Genomic DNA, 13,540 nt, shown 5'->3' on the forward strand with positions numbered 1-13,540 from the left:
TTTCTAAGCTTACTTTTATTTTTTTTTAAAAGCAAGGACTCAAAGCTGGATCTCAGATGTGATGGTGACCCTCCCCAGGGAGCAGAAGGGACTAGAAAGTATTGGCTGGACCTTCTGGAGTTACTACCTCCAAGGATACAGCAGGTAAAGTAGACTTCTATTGAAGATGGGTTTATTTCTATGCTGTCTTTCCCAGTCCTTTTGCATTCTCCATTCAGGAAGCTTATCTGCCTAGCTCACGCTCCTAGGGAGAAAGCAAGCCCGGGTTTGATCGTCAAAGCCTGTGAGTGGTGTAGGTGTCTCCTGTTACCTGATGATCATTTGTCAATGCTTTCGAAATGAGACCTCAATCCACAGCAAGACTGAGATGAGGATCTTTTACCGTGGTCTTATACAGCTCAGTCCAAGAAGCAGCTATATTTTAGAGCAACAATTCTCCACTTGCACGTAAAGGTTTCTATAAGACCAAGGGAAAGATATTCAAAATGTAGGAGCTAAGAACAAGCAGGGGGAAAAAAAATCCCAGACACTTTTTTGTAGACTTCTTTGAAGCATCACTGAGTCTTTTAAAATTTGCTGAAGACAAATATTTGGATCAAGATCTGAGCAATTCATGATGCATTACTCGTCAATTCTGCTTAAGATCATCTGTCCCTTTGCAAAGATGGCTCTGTCAGCTGGTTTTAGAATATTCCAGAAATTCTGACAAATTAATTTTGACAATCTTTGGTTCCCACAATTACGGAGGACAGAGATGTGTGTTTCAATACTTGTGCTGAAGAAGTGTTCTTCTGACATGCACAGAATGAGATTATTGGCCGGAGAGGTAAAACTGAGGATGCACTCAGATTAAAAAAAATTAAGTGTGGCAATTGTACGTAAGTACTAAACAGTGTACTGGTCAATACCCTTATTAACATTTCACACGCCTTTAGCAGCATTTCTCTGAGGACCAGCACGACCTTAAAATGGATTTTAGCCATACAACGCCTCTGATGTTCTTTGTGAAGTAACTTCATAGAAACCCCTTAAATAATGACTAAAGGGAAGTGCAGCATAATCATAAAATGTTCTCCCAAGATTTTACATGTAGTTTCTCTCGGCTGCAGCAGAACAAGGCAGCCATTGTCATTCAGGACAGGTATGATGCAGAACAGGAGCTCTGATCTTTGGTCACATTGCAGGGAGATGCGACGTGGGGTCACTGTGAGCAGACTCACGGAAACCAAGAGTTACCTGGGTTTAGTCCTAAAAGTTGGATTCCGATTCCTTAGAGCATCACCTGCCTTGATACACGACAGTCTGTCTTGCGTTAATAAGGACAAATTTACATATTTTGTAAACCGCTACTTTGTTTTCTAGGTGTAAGGAGCTGGGATGCAAAGTGTCTGGAACTGTCAAAGCCCAGACATAAGGACCACATTTAATGCGGTGAATTATGTCTAACAACAGATGGTACAGACACTATCTTGTCTTTTTGCTGTTTGGTACTTGGTTTTATGTTTTTTTTCAGCTCAATGCAAAATAACTGGGCTAAGCAAGTGAGGCCACAGGAAATACCTAGTAGAAAATAACTGCCCAGCAATCTTTTACCAGTGTGCACAGGTCTGGCAGGATGACATCACACAGTCAGGAAAGAGACTTACCTGTTTTAAGGAGCCTTTCAGGGTTAGAAACATATATGCCATATAGCCTGGTATCAGCACCATAGAAGACAAAGCCATGAACCAGCCAACCCCTTGGCCCCATTTTGGGAAAACATAACTTCCCATCGTGAGAGGAGTCATTTGGACAGCACTGAAGATAAATACTCCCTGCAAAACACAGCAGAAAAGAAGATTTGGATGAGATTTCCAGAGCATTCTGTGTTCAAGAGTTTTTCTGGACTGACGTGGACCTCAAGCCTGCCCTTATATCCAGGCAAGGAGAAAAGGGTTCCTGTGGTCCCTGGGGATGGCTTCTAGATGGGGCCTGCAGGTCGGTCTTCCAGGTGGAGGTTGCAGACAACAGGCAAGCGTCAGCTCGCGGCACTGACTGATTCCCCGACAGCTTAATCGCCAGTGTGGGAGCGTGTAAATAACTGAACTTCACTTTGGCCATTGTGAAGTCGTTTGTTTGTTTCCACTAACTTTCTTACTGGAATAATTGTATCAGTACAGCTCTACCGTACTGGTCAGCAACAGCCTCCTGGAGGCTCTGGATAAGAAATGTTCTTTAACGCCTGGCTCTGCATGGACCTCTCTAGTATCACCGCCTACGAGTGCTGGGCCCAGAGGCTTTGATATCATTCTGATCATTCTGATCCTCGGAACAAATTCATAATGGAAATCAGGGCAGCAGAATGGAACCTGCAGTTCAGTAAGTGGCTACAGGTTTGTCTGTATAACAGAACTTACCTCATGAAATTCAAAAAGCACTTTGAATTTGTCAATAACAAGAGATGAGGAGATAGTTTCCCAAGAAGCTTCTCACCAAAATTAATCGTAATGTTTCAAGTTAACACTGTTTTCTCATATATAACCTGCATCTCAGGTTATCCAGCTGTGCTGGTACAGGGAATCCACTGGTATTAGTAGAATCCTCAGATAACTGGCACAAAGTCAGAGGGAAGGGGGCTGTTGGGAAAGCCGGGGGTCCTGGGCAGTAATACCTGCATACGCACACGTACTGCACCATTGACCAGCAGCACTCGTGGGTTGCTTTTGTGGTGTTTCCAAACAGATGACCTGCAAACATGGTATTTTTTCCTTTACGTTCCCAAGGAAGACGCTTATTCTGGTCTGTTTCAAATGTCTAAACCCGCCTGCATCAGGGAAACGTGCTAAACTGAACCAGCAAAGGAGGCTCATTCTGATCCCAGGGTGAGGCCTTGTGCAGCACGGATTCCCAGGGAGAGCGCAGAGCGGCAGATTTCACTAGCACACCATCACCACCTGTGAACTGGCACTGGGCAACAAATTCTGTTGCAGGCTTTACAAGACAGGAGAAATCTGCTAAGTTTTACATATAATATTGGTCATCTTCCTACTATACCACTGAAAGAAACAAAATGCATTTTTTATGCCTTCCTGAACACTTGTTTTCAGAAAAATGAAAGCTGCCTTCACCTGGGCAGAGATGAATCAAGGCACCCTCAGTATAAACACATTTCTGTGCCTCTCTTTAGTGCTCTTTGTTTGCTTTTCTATGGCCTTGGGCTACCTATATGGGAATATCAGATCAATATCAGTGAGTGGGAAGTATTGTGTCATGTATAATAGTGCCTACTTGATTAGTCTTTTATTTTGCATCTGGGCTGACTACATTATGTGCAGTGAATTTACAATACTTTGCTTATTATTTCAAAATGTACTGTATGAGCTTAACTGGATAAAGCTTAGAAGCAAGAAAAGACTGTACTGTGTTTTCCAGTGCACAAAATCCTTCAAGGTTTGCCAGAAAAAATGGTAGCAATGTAGTATAAACTCGGTTATATTCCGCAGAATCCCACCAGAGAAGAACATCGGTTTATAATCCACGTCTGTTACTAGAATAGTGCCTGTGAAGGAATTCAGTTCACACAATGTAGGTGGTTTTGCGTAAATGGAAAATTCAGGCTTTAGAGAGATTGCTAAATTTTATGTAAGAATACAATAAATGGTCAAAATTTTGTTTCTTACAGTTTTCTATCTCTGCCACTCAAACTCTTGACTAGTTACCATTTCCAGAGGACTAACACAGATCTTGAAATTGCACAAGGCTTCTTTTCTTAGGGCACAGGCTTCCTCTAATGACACTGGGTTTTGCCTACTGCCTTCAATGGAATTGCTCAAATCCTTAAAAAAGGAGTGAGGTCATAGTTAATATGAACCTGTGGGGGTGGAAATGACAATGCTGTAGTACATAGGCCACCTCATTTACATCCTTTGAATAATATAATAAAAGTTTGTTCCTTACTGCCACAATGATAGGAGTGAAAAATGACCAGCAGAGTTTCCACCAGATGCAGGGTCTGTATCCCACCATCTCTTGGATGTTGTCATAAAATCTATTAACACCTAAATATAGAAATAAGAATCAGTACAGAAACATATCCAATAATTGATCCCGTTGAAAGCTCAGTGGTTCTGAGAGACACTGTCATAAATGATGAGGTGTATTTGGAAGCTCTGTACAGACCCCAACATAACTTTTCACCTATCTGAATGGGAAAGAAATGTGCAAACTCAGAAGCATCAAGAATCATTTGTTCTCATTCTTCCACATCATAATTAATTAATTACCAACCAGCAAAGGCTCAGGAAGTCTGCACATCTAAAGGTCAGGTGCAATAAATCACCCTTGGTTAATTTCAACTCTACAGAGAGTTAATCTTTCTTAGAATGAGAGATTTAGAATTATATTTTACAAATTAAATTTAAAAATAAATTAAAAACCCATACTGGCATTCACCAGCTTCACTTTGTGTGGATATATGCACACCGCATACGTGCAGAACTGCATATGAAATCAAGAGTAGCCCTTCTGCTGCTGCTGTTACCACTCCATCGTCTTCTAAATGGGATGTCTAACATTATTTATAACTTTGTATTTGAGTTCTTCATATTTTTAGCTGGTGTATTTTTCCATTCGCATTTGCTGGATTCATATGTAGTATCCCTCCCCTGTAAAGTGCTGTTCCATCCTCCTAAGCCCATTAAAAGACAGCAGAAAGACCCCGGTTATCTAGCTCTGAATCAGTTCTGTAATATGAGCTGAAGTGCCATGGTAACTGGGGGAGGAGGTCCTCGGACTAGCTAACACAGAGCTGAGGTCAAATGCACAAATACCCTGGCAAAAATACGATACATCTTCATTAACCTTTACACCTAGAGCTCGTCAGTCCAGCCTTCTGGATATTTTAGGGCAATCATGCAAGACACAACTGACCAAGGCACCTGACTCTCACTGCAAGATCCTGGAGTGACAGAGTCATTTTGGGAAATGAAACTTTACAAAGTCCGAGAGACCTAAGTCATCGTGTTGAGAAGAGCAGTACCTAACAGCTCTGAAGATCCAGGCTTTCCAAGGAAGGGGGATGGAGAAAAAGAGAGAGATGTCACATGTTTAGTATTCCCGAAACACTTAACAGCTGGTTACTTCCAGGCTTATACACAGGGTGTTTTAAAGAGGCAGAAGCACCTTCCACAAGCCAAAGTTTGGGTCTTCAGTGGAATTATATGCATATAAAACAAAGCCAGTTTCAGTTCCATCCTCAGCATGTGCACACACAAATGAACAAATCAGTAGATGAAATACACTTATGACGTGCAAAACTTTTAGGGAAAAAAGAAAAACATATTGTTTACCGTAGCACCAGGATATCGAGATGCACTCAAAGAATACAAGGAACAAGAGACTCATGCCACTGGCAGAGTAGTAGTCAAAAAGCTTAAACACATAGATTCCACCCTAAAACATATAAGAAGGAAGTGTTAAAAATAAATAGTAAGGACTCCAATTTCAAGATAGATTAAAATGCAAGCTACAAAGTAACAGTGGTGAATAGGTTAGGGACATATTAATGTAACTTAATTAAAGTTAACAGGTTAAAGTCTTATAATGCTTGCGGTCAATAGTCAAAAATTACATTACTGCTAGAATTCAATTAACTGGTTTAACTTCACTTTAATCCTTTTTGTTCAATAATTCAATCATTTCCCTCAAACAGCTTGCAATCTAGTAGATCACGGGAAGCAATGGAGAACAGCCCTCGCTACCGCTGCTTGGACTGTAAGACAGCCTGCAGAGATGTGTATTTTCCTGTCACCTGAACCATGAAGTGGGACAAACGGCATTCTACTACAGGCATTTTACACTTAGAAGTTAACGTCTGCTGCCTGAAGCCTTTAGATAGCGTTGGCGATCGGTCCCTGCCACTTCAACGGTTTGCAGTGAGTCCTGGCTGGAGTGGCAGAAGGGAGAAATGTCAGAGATAAGATCACATTTTTCTACAGATCATACCTGAGTAATATTGGACAGCCCTATCAGATAGGAAACAATGCATACAACAGCAATGAAGATTTCTCTTCGATTGCGCAGTAACTTCGGAAATTCATCCACCAAAGCTGTTATGAATCCTTCCACAGTGCAGAACTGCAAGTAAAGTTAGAAATAGAACACAATGCAATGCACTACCACAGCAGGATTACATTTAGGGGAGAAGTTTTCAATAGTACTCATCACTGGCCTAGGGCTGCATCCATTAAACGATAAATGAAAATTCACTTGACTTCAGTGGAAGCACTGCTTCTGAATATCCTAGTTTCTGTCTAAAAAGATCTGTGCAAAAAGATTTCCAGCCAGAAAAACACTCAAAATTCTAAACTATGAACTATAGCATGGCACTTTATGAACATAGACTGCTCGTTCTTGTACTAGAAGACAACGATACACCTGCAGTTGAAGGCGTTGACCCCTAGATCCTTCAAAAACGTACACGTCTCCTTTCTGTCATGTACTCACATGCGTGAAAGGCAATAGACACGAAAAGTCTAATCTGATTAGTGCTTCAGAGTGAAGGTTAAAGACACAAAATTGATTCTCAGATGTAACAAGTGAAATACTTTTTGTATCCCCAGAAAAGATTTTTGCTGAGGATGTGGTCCTCCAAATGCAAGGCATGACCATGCTTCAGATTTTTTCTATATGTATATATTCAAAATAAATGTTATCATTATGATGGCTGAAATTAATAAAACTGCATACGTTCTGGTTTTCATTATTTCCAGCAGTGCAATGGGAATTTAACCAATAGTTACAGTTCCTATAAATTCTAGCCTATGAAATGTTTCACTGATAGACAGAAAATGAAGAGAGCATGACAGCCTGTAGATATATATTCTTATTAATAATATTAGACTACCTTCCTCAGCTGTTAGTTGCCTAGAGACAAGTTCTTTCAAGAATATTTTTGACCCAATTAATTTCACAGTAGTTTCCCCCCAGACTGAGCAATAGGTTTTAATGTCAAGCCTGAAGCTTATTGAAAAACAAAGAAATAGAAAACATAAAATTTTCAGCTTCCTTTCATGTTGCAGGATAAAATGCCCTCTTGGTCTTTTCATATTTTCGTTCAGAGGCTGAAGTCAACTTGGATTTACAGAAAATGATGGATTTTTCTCTACTGAAAGACTAGTACAGTACTAAGCTACTAATTCTTGTATTTCTTTATGTGCTATGAAGACTGTAGTAATAACTCTAAGGTGCTGGTTTTTTTATTTCAGCAGACAGAAGGGACTTGCCTGACAAAGTCCTCAAAGTATGCTTGCAAAATAAGACAGGGTGCTTACTTTACTGCTTACGACATCGTTGTTACTTGTATTAAAATTATTACTGATTAATGAATCCTTTTGTTGGACATGGTCCTTTCTAGCATGTAAAGTGCGTTTTCTTGTCCTGTGTGCTTTTTTTGTTCATTTTGCAATAAACACTTTTTTTAATGATTGCATGACTTTTTTCATTATTTAATTATTTAATCTAGACAGTAACTCTGGAGAATATCTTATTTGGATTTCCAAAACCCCTAAGTTGTGCCTTCGCATTCATTTCCAGTTGTCAGATGCCATGTATAACTCCTAGCTAAGGCCTGAACCAAAAAACTCTTGATCCTTACCACTGGGAAGTGATTTCAGAACAGACTAAGACACAGAATGTCCTCAGTAGTGAGCCTACTGCCTCCTGAATTTGCTCCTGACATTCACGTGCTTCAAATGAAATGTGTGCTGCATCTTTTTGCTCCATGAGGGAAGTTCTGAAGTCACCTTTCAGAAATATTTGTGGCATCTAAGTCTTGTAAAGCATAGCCCAGTGTCTGCTACGCTGATGAACACTACAAAGGTATTTTTAATATTGTGATTGTATAGTTCAGATTTCAAAGAAACTTCCTTTAGTCTGCAGAATAAATTTTCTGCACATTTCGTGCAATAACAGTTCATGAAAACGCAAAAGTGTCTTAGCATCAGTTTTTTACTATCCCAGGCTCCCGGAACCTCTCAGTCTTTCCTCTCCTTAGTACTCCTATTATTTACCTGATTGTGCCAGAAACCATTCTGCACCAGTAACTGCTGGCAGTGCAGAATGCAGAGAGAGAGGCCAACCTTGTACCCTACAGTCGCAGAAAATCTGTCCATGTTATTAATTTCTACACCAGTTTTACCTGACTGTCAATCCCGAGCATGAGCAACATGGAGAAGAACAGTATTGCCCACAAAGGAGAAATTGGTAACTGCGTCACTGCCTCGGGATAAGCTAGAAATGCCAGTCCAGGGCCTGGTAGGAGAAACAGGAGAGAAAACGTCAATGTGATTGATTGGACGCTGTGATTATTTGCTCCCGTTGATACCTAGGGTTTAGGTTTATTTGAATAACTCGGCCATGGATGCAGCGGCTGACCAAGGACTTCAGCTTAACCAGCGTTCACTGGCCAAGAAGTCAGCGCACGTATCTTGCCTTTAAAATGAACCAACCAAAACAAAATAGAAAATAAAAAAAAACCCAAACCAATCGCCCAAGCAAACAAACTACGAGATGCAGTTCAGAAGCTGCTCCTGTGAGACACCTCTGCGCAGCAAAGACAAGGACTGTTATCCTTGGCCAGGATTACATCACCGGGTACTGGCCAGCAGTCCCTCCCTCTCAAGCAGTTACCGATAGCTGTAATCTTCTGCTTTGGACTGAGCAGTTCAGAAGAGAAACAAAGACAGCTCAGAAATGGAGAGAACACTTTCCAGCAGTTACAGTATTCCCATTTCCTATTCCATTCCATTAATTACCTTCAAATACACATTTTAATAAGCTATGGAGTTGTAAACAGGCTAACCTTTTCATTTGTGCTCCACCTAACTGCTGATAGGGGGCATAGTGTTGGAAGGAGAATATTAAATTCTTATTAAAAGAAAAGAAGGAGCTCTTTTTGTTGTCATAGCATAGCTAGAAACCAGCTGATGTCAGGCTAGGAGTGAAACCTGTAGCAAACTAAGTAGGGAAATAAAATCTGTGCCTCACTTACGTAGGGTATGCAATTTTTCAGTTTTCATTAGAAGTAAGTCTGTCTGTGATGATTGGTTGGACATACACAACTTTCAGACCAGTGAAGCAAGGACTGGCATTAGACACCCGAATAGTCCAAGTAAATGCAATCCAGATTTTGAAAGTTATTTGCTAGCAAGAGCAGATAGGATCGGAATGCCTTCCAAATGGCAGTAGTAAAAGCAAAATAAACTTAAGATAAATATCTTCTTAATTTTACTCTGCTACATGTGTCGCCAAAATGCATTACAGCTTTTAATAATACTGTTTGTTTTACGAAGCTGCATAAGAGATTGCAAAACAACGTGTCTCATGGTGCTAAAAAAAGCATCGGTTTCGGAGCTTGCTAGGAGAAATAGGAGCCTTAATTAAAAGGTCAAATTTCCAAATATACTTTGTAATTACAGGCCACAGGAGGTCCTGTGCATCTTTCAAAAATCTATTATCTTAGGGACCTTAAAATGTATTTAGGAGGTTAATATGATGTAGAAATATTGTTTTGTTCACAGGTGTTGTCCTTACATAGTTACATCTGTATCAAATACATAAATCCAAGAAGCTTATTTCACACACCGCTGGCTTTCCAGAGCATTTTTTGACAACAGTGTATGCCATCATATTTTTTTGGTAATTTCTTTGAACGTGTAGTTTATTGAAGATTATTTTTAGGGCTTAAATTCTCTACTTTTCTAACAAAGGGAATATTTCATCAATGGGGTATGTTTGCTAGTATAGGAAGACATATTTTGTCCACCAGTGACTTCCAACCAAGCTTTCAGTTATCAGAACCCTCCCTGTGGCCAGAACTGCTAAATGAGTATCTGGTACACCAGCTGGGTTAGGGCAACCATCTGCTCTGCTACTTTAAGCTTTTTCATCTGGAAGAAAGAGAAGGAACTGCAAAGAACAGCAGAATCCTTCCACGAACATCTTACTGCCCTAAGTAAAATGACTTTCATAATAAAGGGTCTCATGAAATCGGCCGAGAGCTGTAGGTCTGAACAGGTGAGAAATGGATCTGCCCCAAAGGGCTTAACCTCAAGAAACAGTAAAAGGAATTAAAAAAACCTATCTGAATCTGAGAATATTGGCTTCTAAAACATAGTGACCAGCATTCCAGTTTGCTTTTAAGAATTTCAGTAGCAAGAGGCTCGTAGCCTGATGTCACAGCTAAGCACTGAAGCAGGTCACTGTGCTGCCACCTCTTGTAAATGCGTTCCCTGTAAGCCGTACTCATCAGTATCCGTTGCGTCAGCCCAAGAGGAGTCTCTGGCTGACCGCTCTCCACACCAAATGTTCGAGAGCACAAGGCAGGCAGGCAGGCAGGCCGCTCGACAAGAAATGACTTTGCTGGTGCTGCCTTGGGAGGTTTGAACTGACGCTCTGCCTTCTGCAGTGTGACCGGAATGACAGGGAGCTGAGGAGTGTTTGGGGGAGGGATTTTGAACAATTAACGGGAAGCAGTTCGATACAACGTACAAACAAAAAATAACTGATGTCACTGAACAACTTAGAGGAAAATACATCGGATACCTGATGCTGCAACATCTGCAATAGGCCTCTTTGTGACATTAGCCATGAATCCAACAATGGAGAAGATGACAAAGCCAGCAAACATGCTTGTGCATGAGTTTATGCAGCACACTATGATGGAGTCCCTGAAATAAAGGTAAGGTGCCTTAAGCAGTCGGTAAAGCAATGCTACTGTTCATCAGTATATTACACTTTTTTCCTGTGGAAAGATTTCACGATTTAGGATTTCACCGTCTGGGTTCCATTTCAGGCTGGCCAAGCCATGCTGTCTCTCCCATTAGTGTAAATGCAGTTACACATCTCATTCCTACTTCGATACAACATTCACCTTTACATACACTTTATTTCAATATTATAGTACACAGAAAGACAGAATCCAGCTCCAGCTGAGATAGGAAAAGGCTACTGTAACACGTGCAGTCATCTGCTTACCTGTAAACATTATTGTGGAAAGGGTTGTAACTTCCAAGGGCAATCAGTGAACCAAGACCCAAACCATAGGAGAAGAAAATCTGTGTGGCAGCATCCAGCCAAACCTGATTGCAGGAAATAATTTTTTTAAAAATCTGTTTCTGCACTTGAGGAGCAGGTCATATGTCTGAAAGGTGAACAGTTAGCAGTGAAACTTCTGTTTACAAGGATTGTATATTTACCTCAGAGTCTGAAAGCTTACTGAAGTTGGGAGTTATATAGAATAAAATGCCTTCCTTTGCTCCAGGCAGTGTTACACCACGGAAGAACAAGATAAGCAGCATAACATAGGGATAAGTAGCAGAGAAATATACCACCTGATGTGAAGAAACAAGACATTGTAAGTGTGGAAGGAAGAAAGATCTGCGCTTGTTAACACTTCAGAAAATATTTGCTCCCTAAAAATACTGTAGCAGCAGCTGAGGCTGACTTTTAAAATTGAAGCATTGATCAATAGAAGAGCTTGGTGTGGAAAGGGGAGCAGCTACTACAGAATTCCCTCAACACCATCTCACCAAGGCAGGTGGCTGTTGCTGACGTTCCTGAAAGTGGAATATAGTGGGCTAGGATATTTTTGGATGAAGGGCTCACGCTTTCCTCTCTTTTATGCAACAAGGGGAGCTCCCAAAAGCACACAGTCGTAGTACTTCTACCCTGCTTGTAGAACAACGTCTGTTAGTTTATTTCTCCTGCTCTCAGACAGCTGCTCTTGTATTTGTCACACTCTCTCCTCATCATGATATAATTGCCCTACAGGATCCTACTCTCTTGCCTTTTCAAAAGTCTTACGAAAAGACACTACGAAGTCAGACTCCAGAGAAACAGTCAGTCCTTTTTTTTGCCACTGTCTTTGCAGACAGAAATGAAGTTTGGTCTGAGCATAACTAGGCCATGTTCAAGATGCGCTTAAAGTGGGTCACAGTTACAAGTCTCTTGTCAAAAGTCAGCAATTCGTTCTTCCAGAGTGAAAAAGTCCTCTACACCAGGCCTGAGGTCCTATGACCCAAGCCTTCAGCTGCCACCAGGCCATAGGGCTGTGGCTTTTCATTTCCCTAAGAGTTCTTCCTGCCGTTTTGGGGAGAGGGAGAGGTATGTGCCAATGTCAGCTCTTTCATTCCTGGAGACAGGTCTGTCAATAATATAATTTCCTTTAATTCATTAGTAATTTCTGTTTTGCACCCAGAAACCAGCCAGATTTCAAGAAGCACAGTGGGCAATCGTGCCTGTGGTAAGAACCACCTACGGCTCTCATTTAGGCTAAGGAAAGGGAGGAGTAACTCTTATATACGATACACCTTCAACACTCACTTACATATCTAAGTCCAGCAAGAGCTGTGCAATAAATGCATGCTTCTCACTGAAGCCAAAACACTGCATCCTCGCTCTATTGCTATCCAAACTAGCTAGAATATTTATCCCAGGAACAAGCAGCCATATTTTTAGGCAATGTTATACCTGGCAAAGCCAAGCCTATAAGTGAATATACCATCCCAGACTGTGGCCAGAGCTAGCTACAGAGGAGCCAGCTCTTTCAAAAACACAATTTCAATTCAAGAAAGAAATGCAATACTTCACAGCAAAACTGTTCCCAGTGCCTCTTACCTCAAGAATTTTCAGAATATTTGAGTAAAATGAGCATTTTTAATTGAAATGTATTTACAGTACTTTTTAATCTTACCTTTCCGGTCCAGCCTACCCCCTTCCAGATACAAAAATACACCAGAATCCAGGCAATTGCTAGAGTAATTGCTAGCGGCCATCGGATTTGCCCTGGTTTTTCCAATCCATCAGTCATTTGGTGCATGTTGCGTCTAGAACAAGCCAACAGAATGTTGCATTTGACAACTAATTCAGCAGATAGCATATGAATTATAACAAGGTGATCCTTGCATATCCATAGGAATGATACGGAGAAAAATTTTCAGCTTACTCCCAGAATTCGACCACGGCACTTGTCATGTTGGTGGTGTTTGCTAAGGTATAATTGGAGAAGCAGCGGTCAGTGTTCCATGGGTTCTCACAGTGTTTCCAAGGAAGAGTCTATTTAAGAAAGAGAGAGAGGAAAATTTAACCAAACGCTTTTTAAGTAAGCATTACCTCAGGTATCTCTCTCTTTACTAGAGGTGACAGTTGAGTGGAGAACTAATACACTTTGAGTTCTGCAGTGCACTGATCTCCCTGGGGTGCACGTCTGCCACATAAGTTATTTAACTTCATATCAATTTTGTGAATCAATGTGAAAATATTTCTTCCTTTCTTTTAATATATAAGCCCAAATGCTTTGGAGTCGGATACGCCTCTCAGCACGTGAAAGTCTATTGAGCGCTACAAGAAACAAGGGCAGCAGGAAGTACCTCCTGGAGGTCCTGTTACCTCTTGTTGCACTAGAGGCAATAAAGCTGTGATGGTTATTGATCAGAGATTTCCATCTTCCCATCGGGTCAGGGGACAGTTCAAAAAATGTAAACTTTCTATTTTCTACACCTCT

General features: G+C 40.9%; 1 protein-coding gene and 1 long non-coding RNA gene across 6 annotated transcripts in view; one reads left to right on the top strand and one right to left on the bottom strand.

Annotated features, from left to right (window-relative positions):
- The window catches only part of LOC142603245 (uncharacterized), a 118,728-nt gene extending 112,740 nt beyond the window's left edge, over positions 1-5,988 (top strand). For all 3 annotated transcript variants that reach the window (XR_012837142.1, XR_012837139.1, XR_012837141.1), the window contains 2 exons: positions 33-144; positions 5,690-5,988. This is a non-coding gene — a long non-coding RNA (uncharacterized LOC142603245). The remainder of the gene's footprint in view (positions 1-32; positions 145-5,689) is intronic.
- Positions 1-13,540, bottom strand: part of SLC6A1 (solute carrier family 6 member 1) — a 156,725-nt gene that overhangs the window by 2,491 nt on the left and 140,694 nt on the right. For all 3 annotated transcript variants that reach the window (XM_075762771.1, XM_075762770.1, XM_075762772.1), the window contains 10 exons: positions 12,983-13,092; positions 12,731-12,863; positions 11,235-11,369; positions 11,014-11,117; positions 10,582-10,706; positions 8,177-8,289; positions 5,983-6,114; positions 5,328-5,430; positions 3,937-4,037; positions 1,647-1,814 (listed from right to left, as the gene is read on the bottom strand). In XM_075762771.1, coding sequence (XP_075618886.1) covers positions 1,647-1,814; positions 3,937-4,037; positions 5,328-5,430; positions 5,983-6,114; positions 8,177-8,289; positions 10,582-10,706; positions 11,014-11,117; positions 11,235-11,369; positions 12,731-12,863; positions 12,983-13,092 — 1,224 coding nt within the window. The remainder of the gene's footprint in view (positions 1-1,646; positions 1,815-3,936; positions 4,038-5,327; positions 5,431-5,982; positions 6,115-8,176; positions 8,290-10,581; positions 10,707-11,013; positions 11,118-11,234; positions 11,370-12,730; positions 12,864-12,982; positions 13,093-13,540) is intronic.

Source organism: Balearica regulorum, chromosome 10 (genome assembly GCF_011004875.1).
Source record: "Balearica regulorum gibbericeps isolate bBalReg1 chromosome 10, bBalReg1.pri, whole genome shotgun sequence".
NCBI lineage: Eukaryota > Metazoa > Chordata > Aves > Gruiformes > Gruidae > Balearica > Balearica regulorum.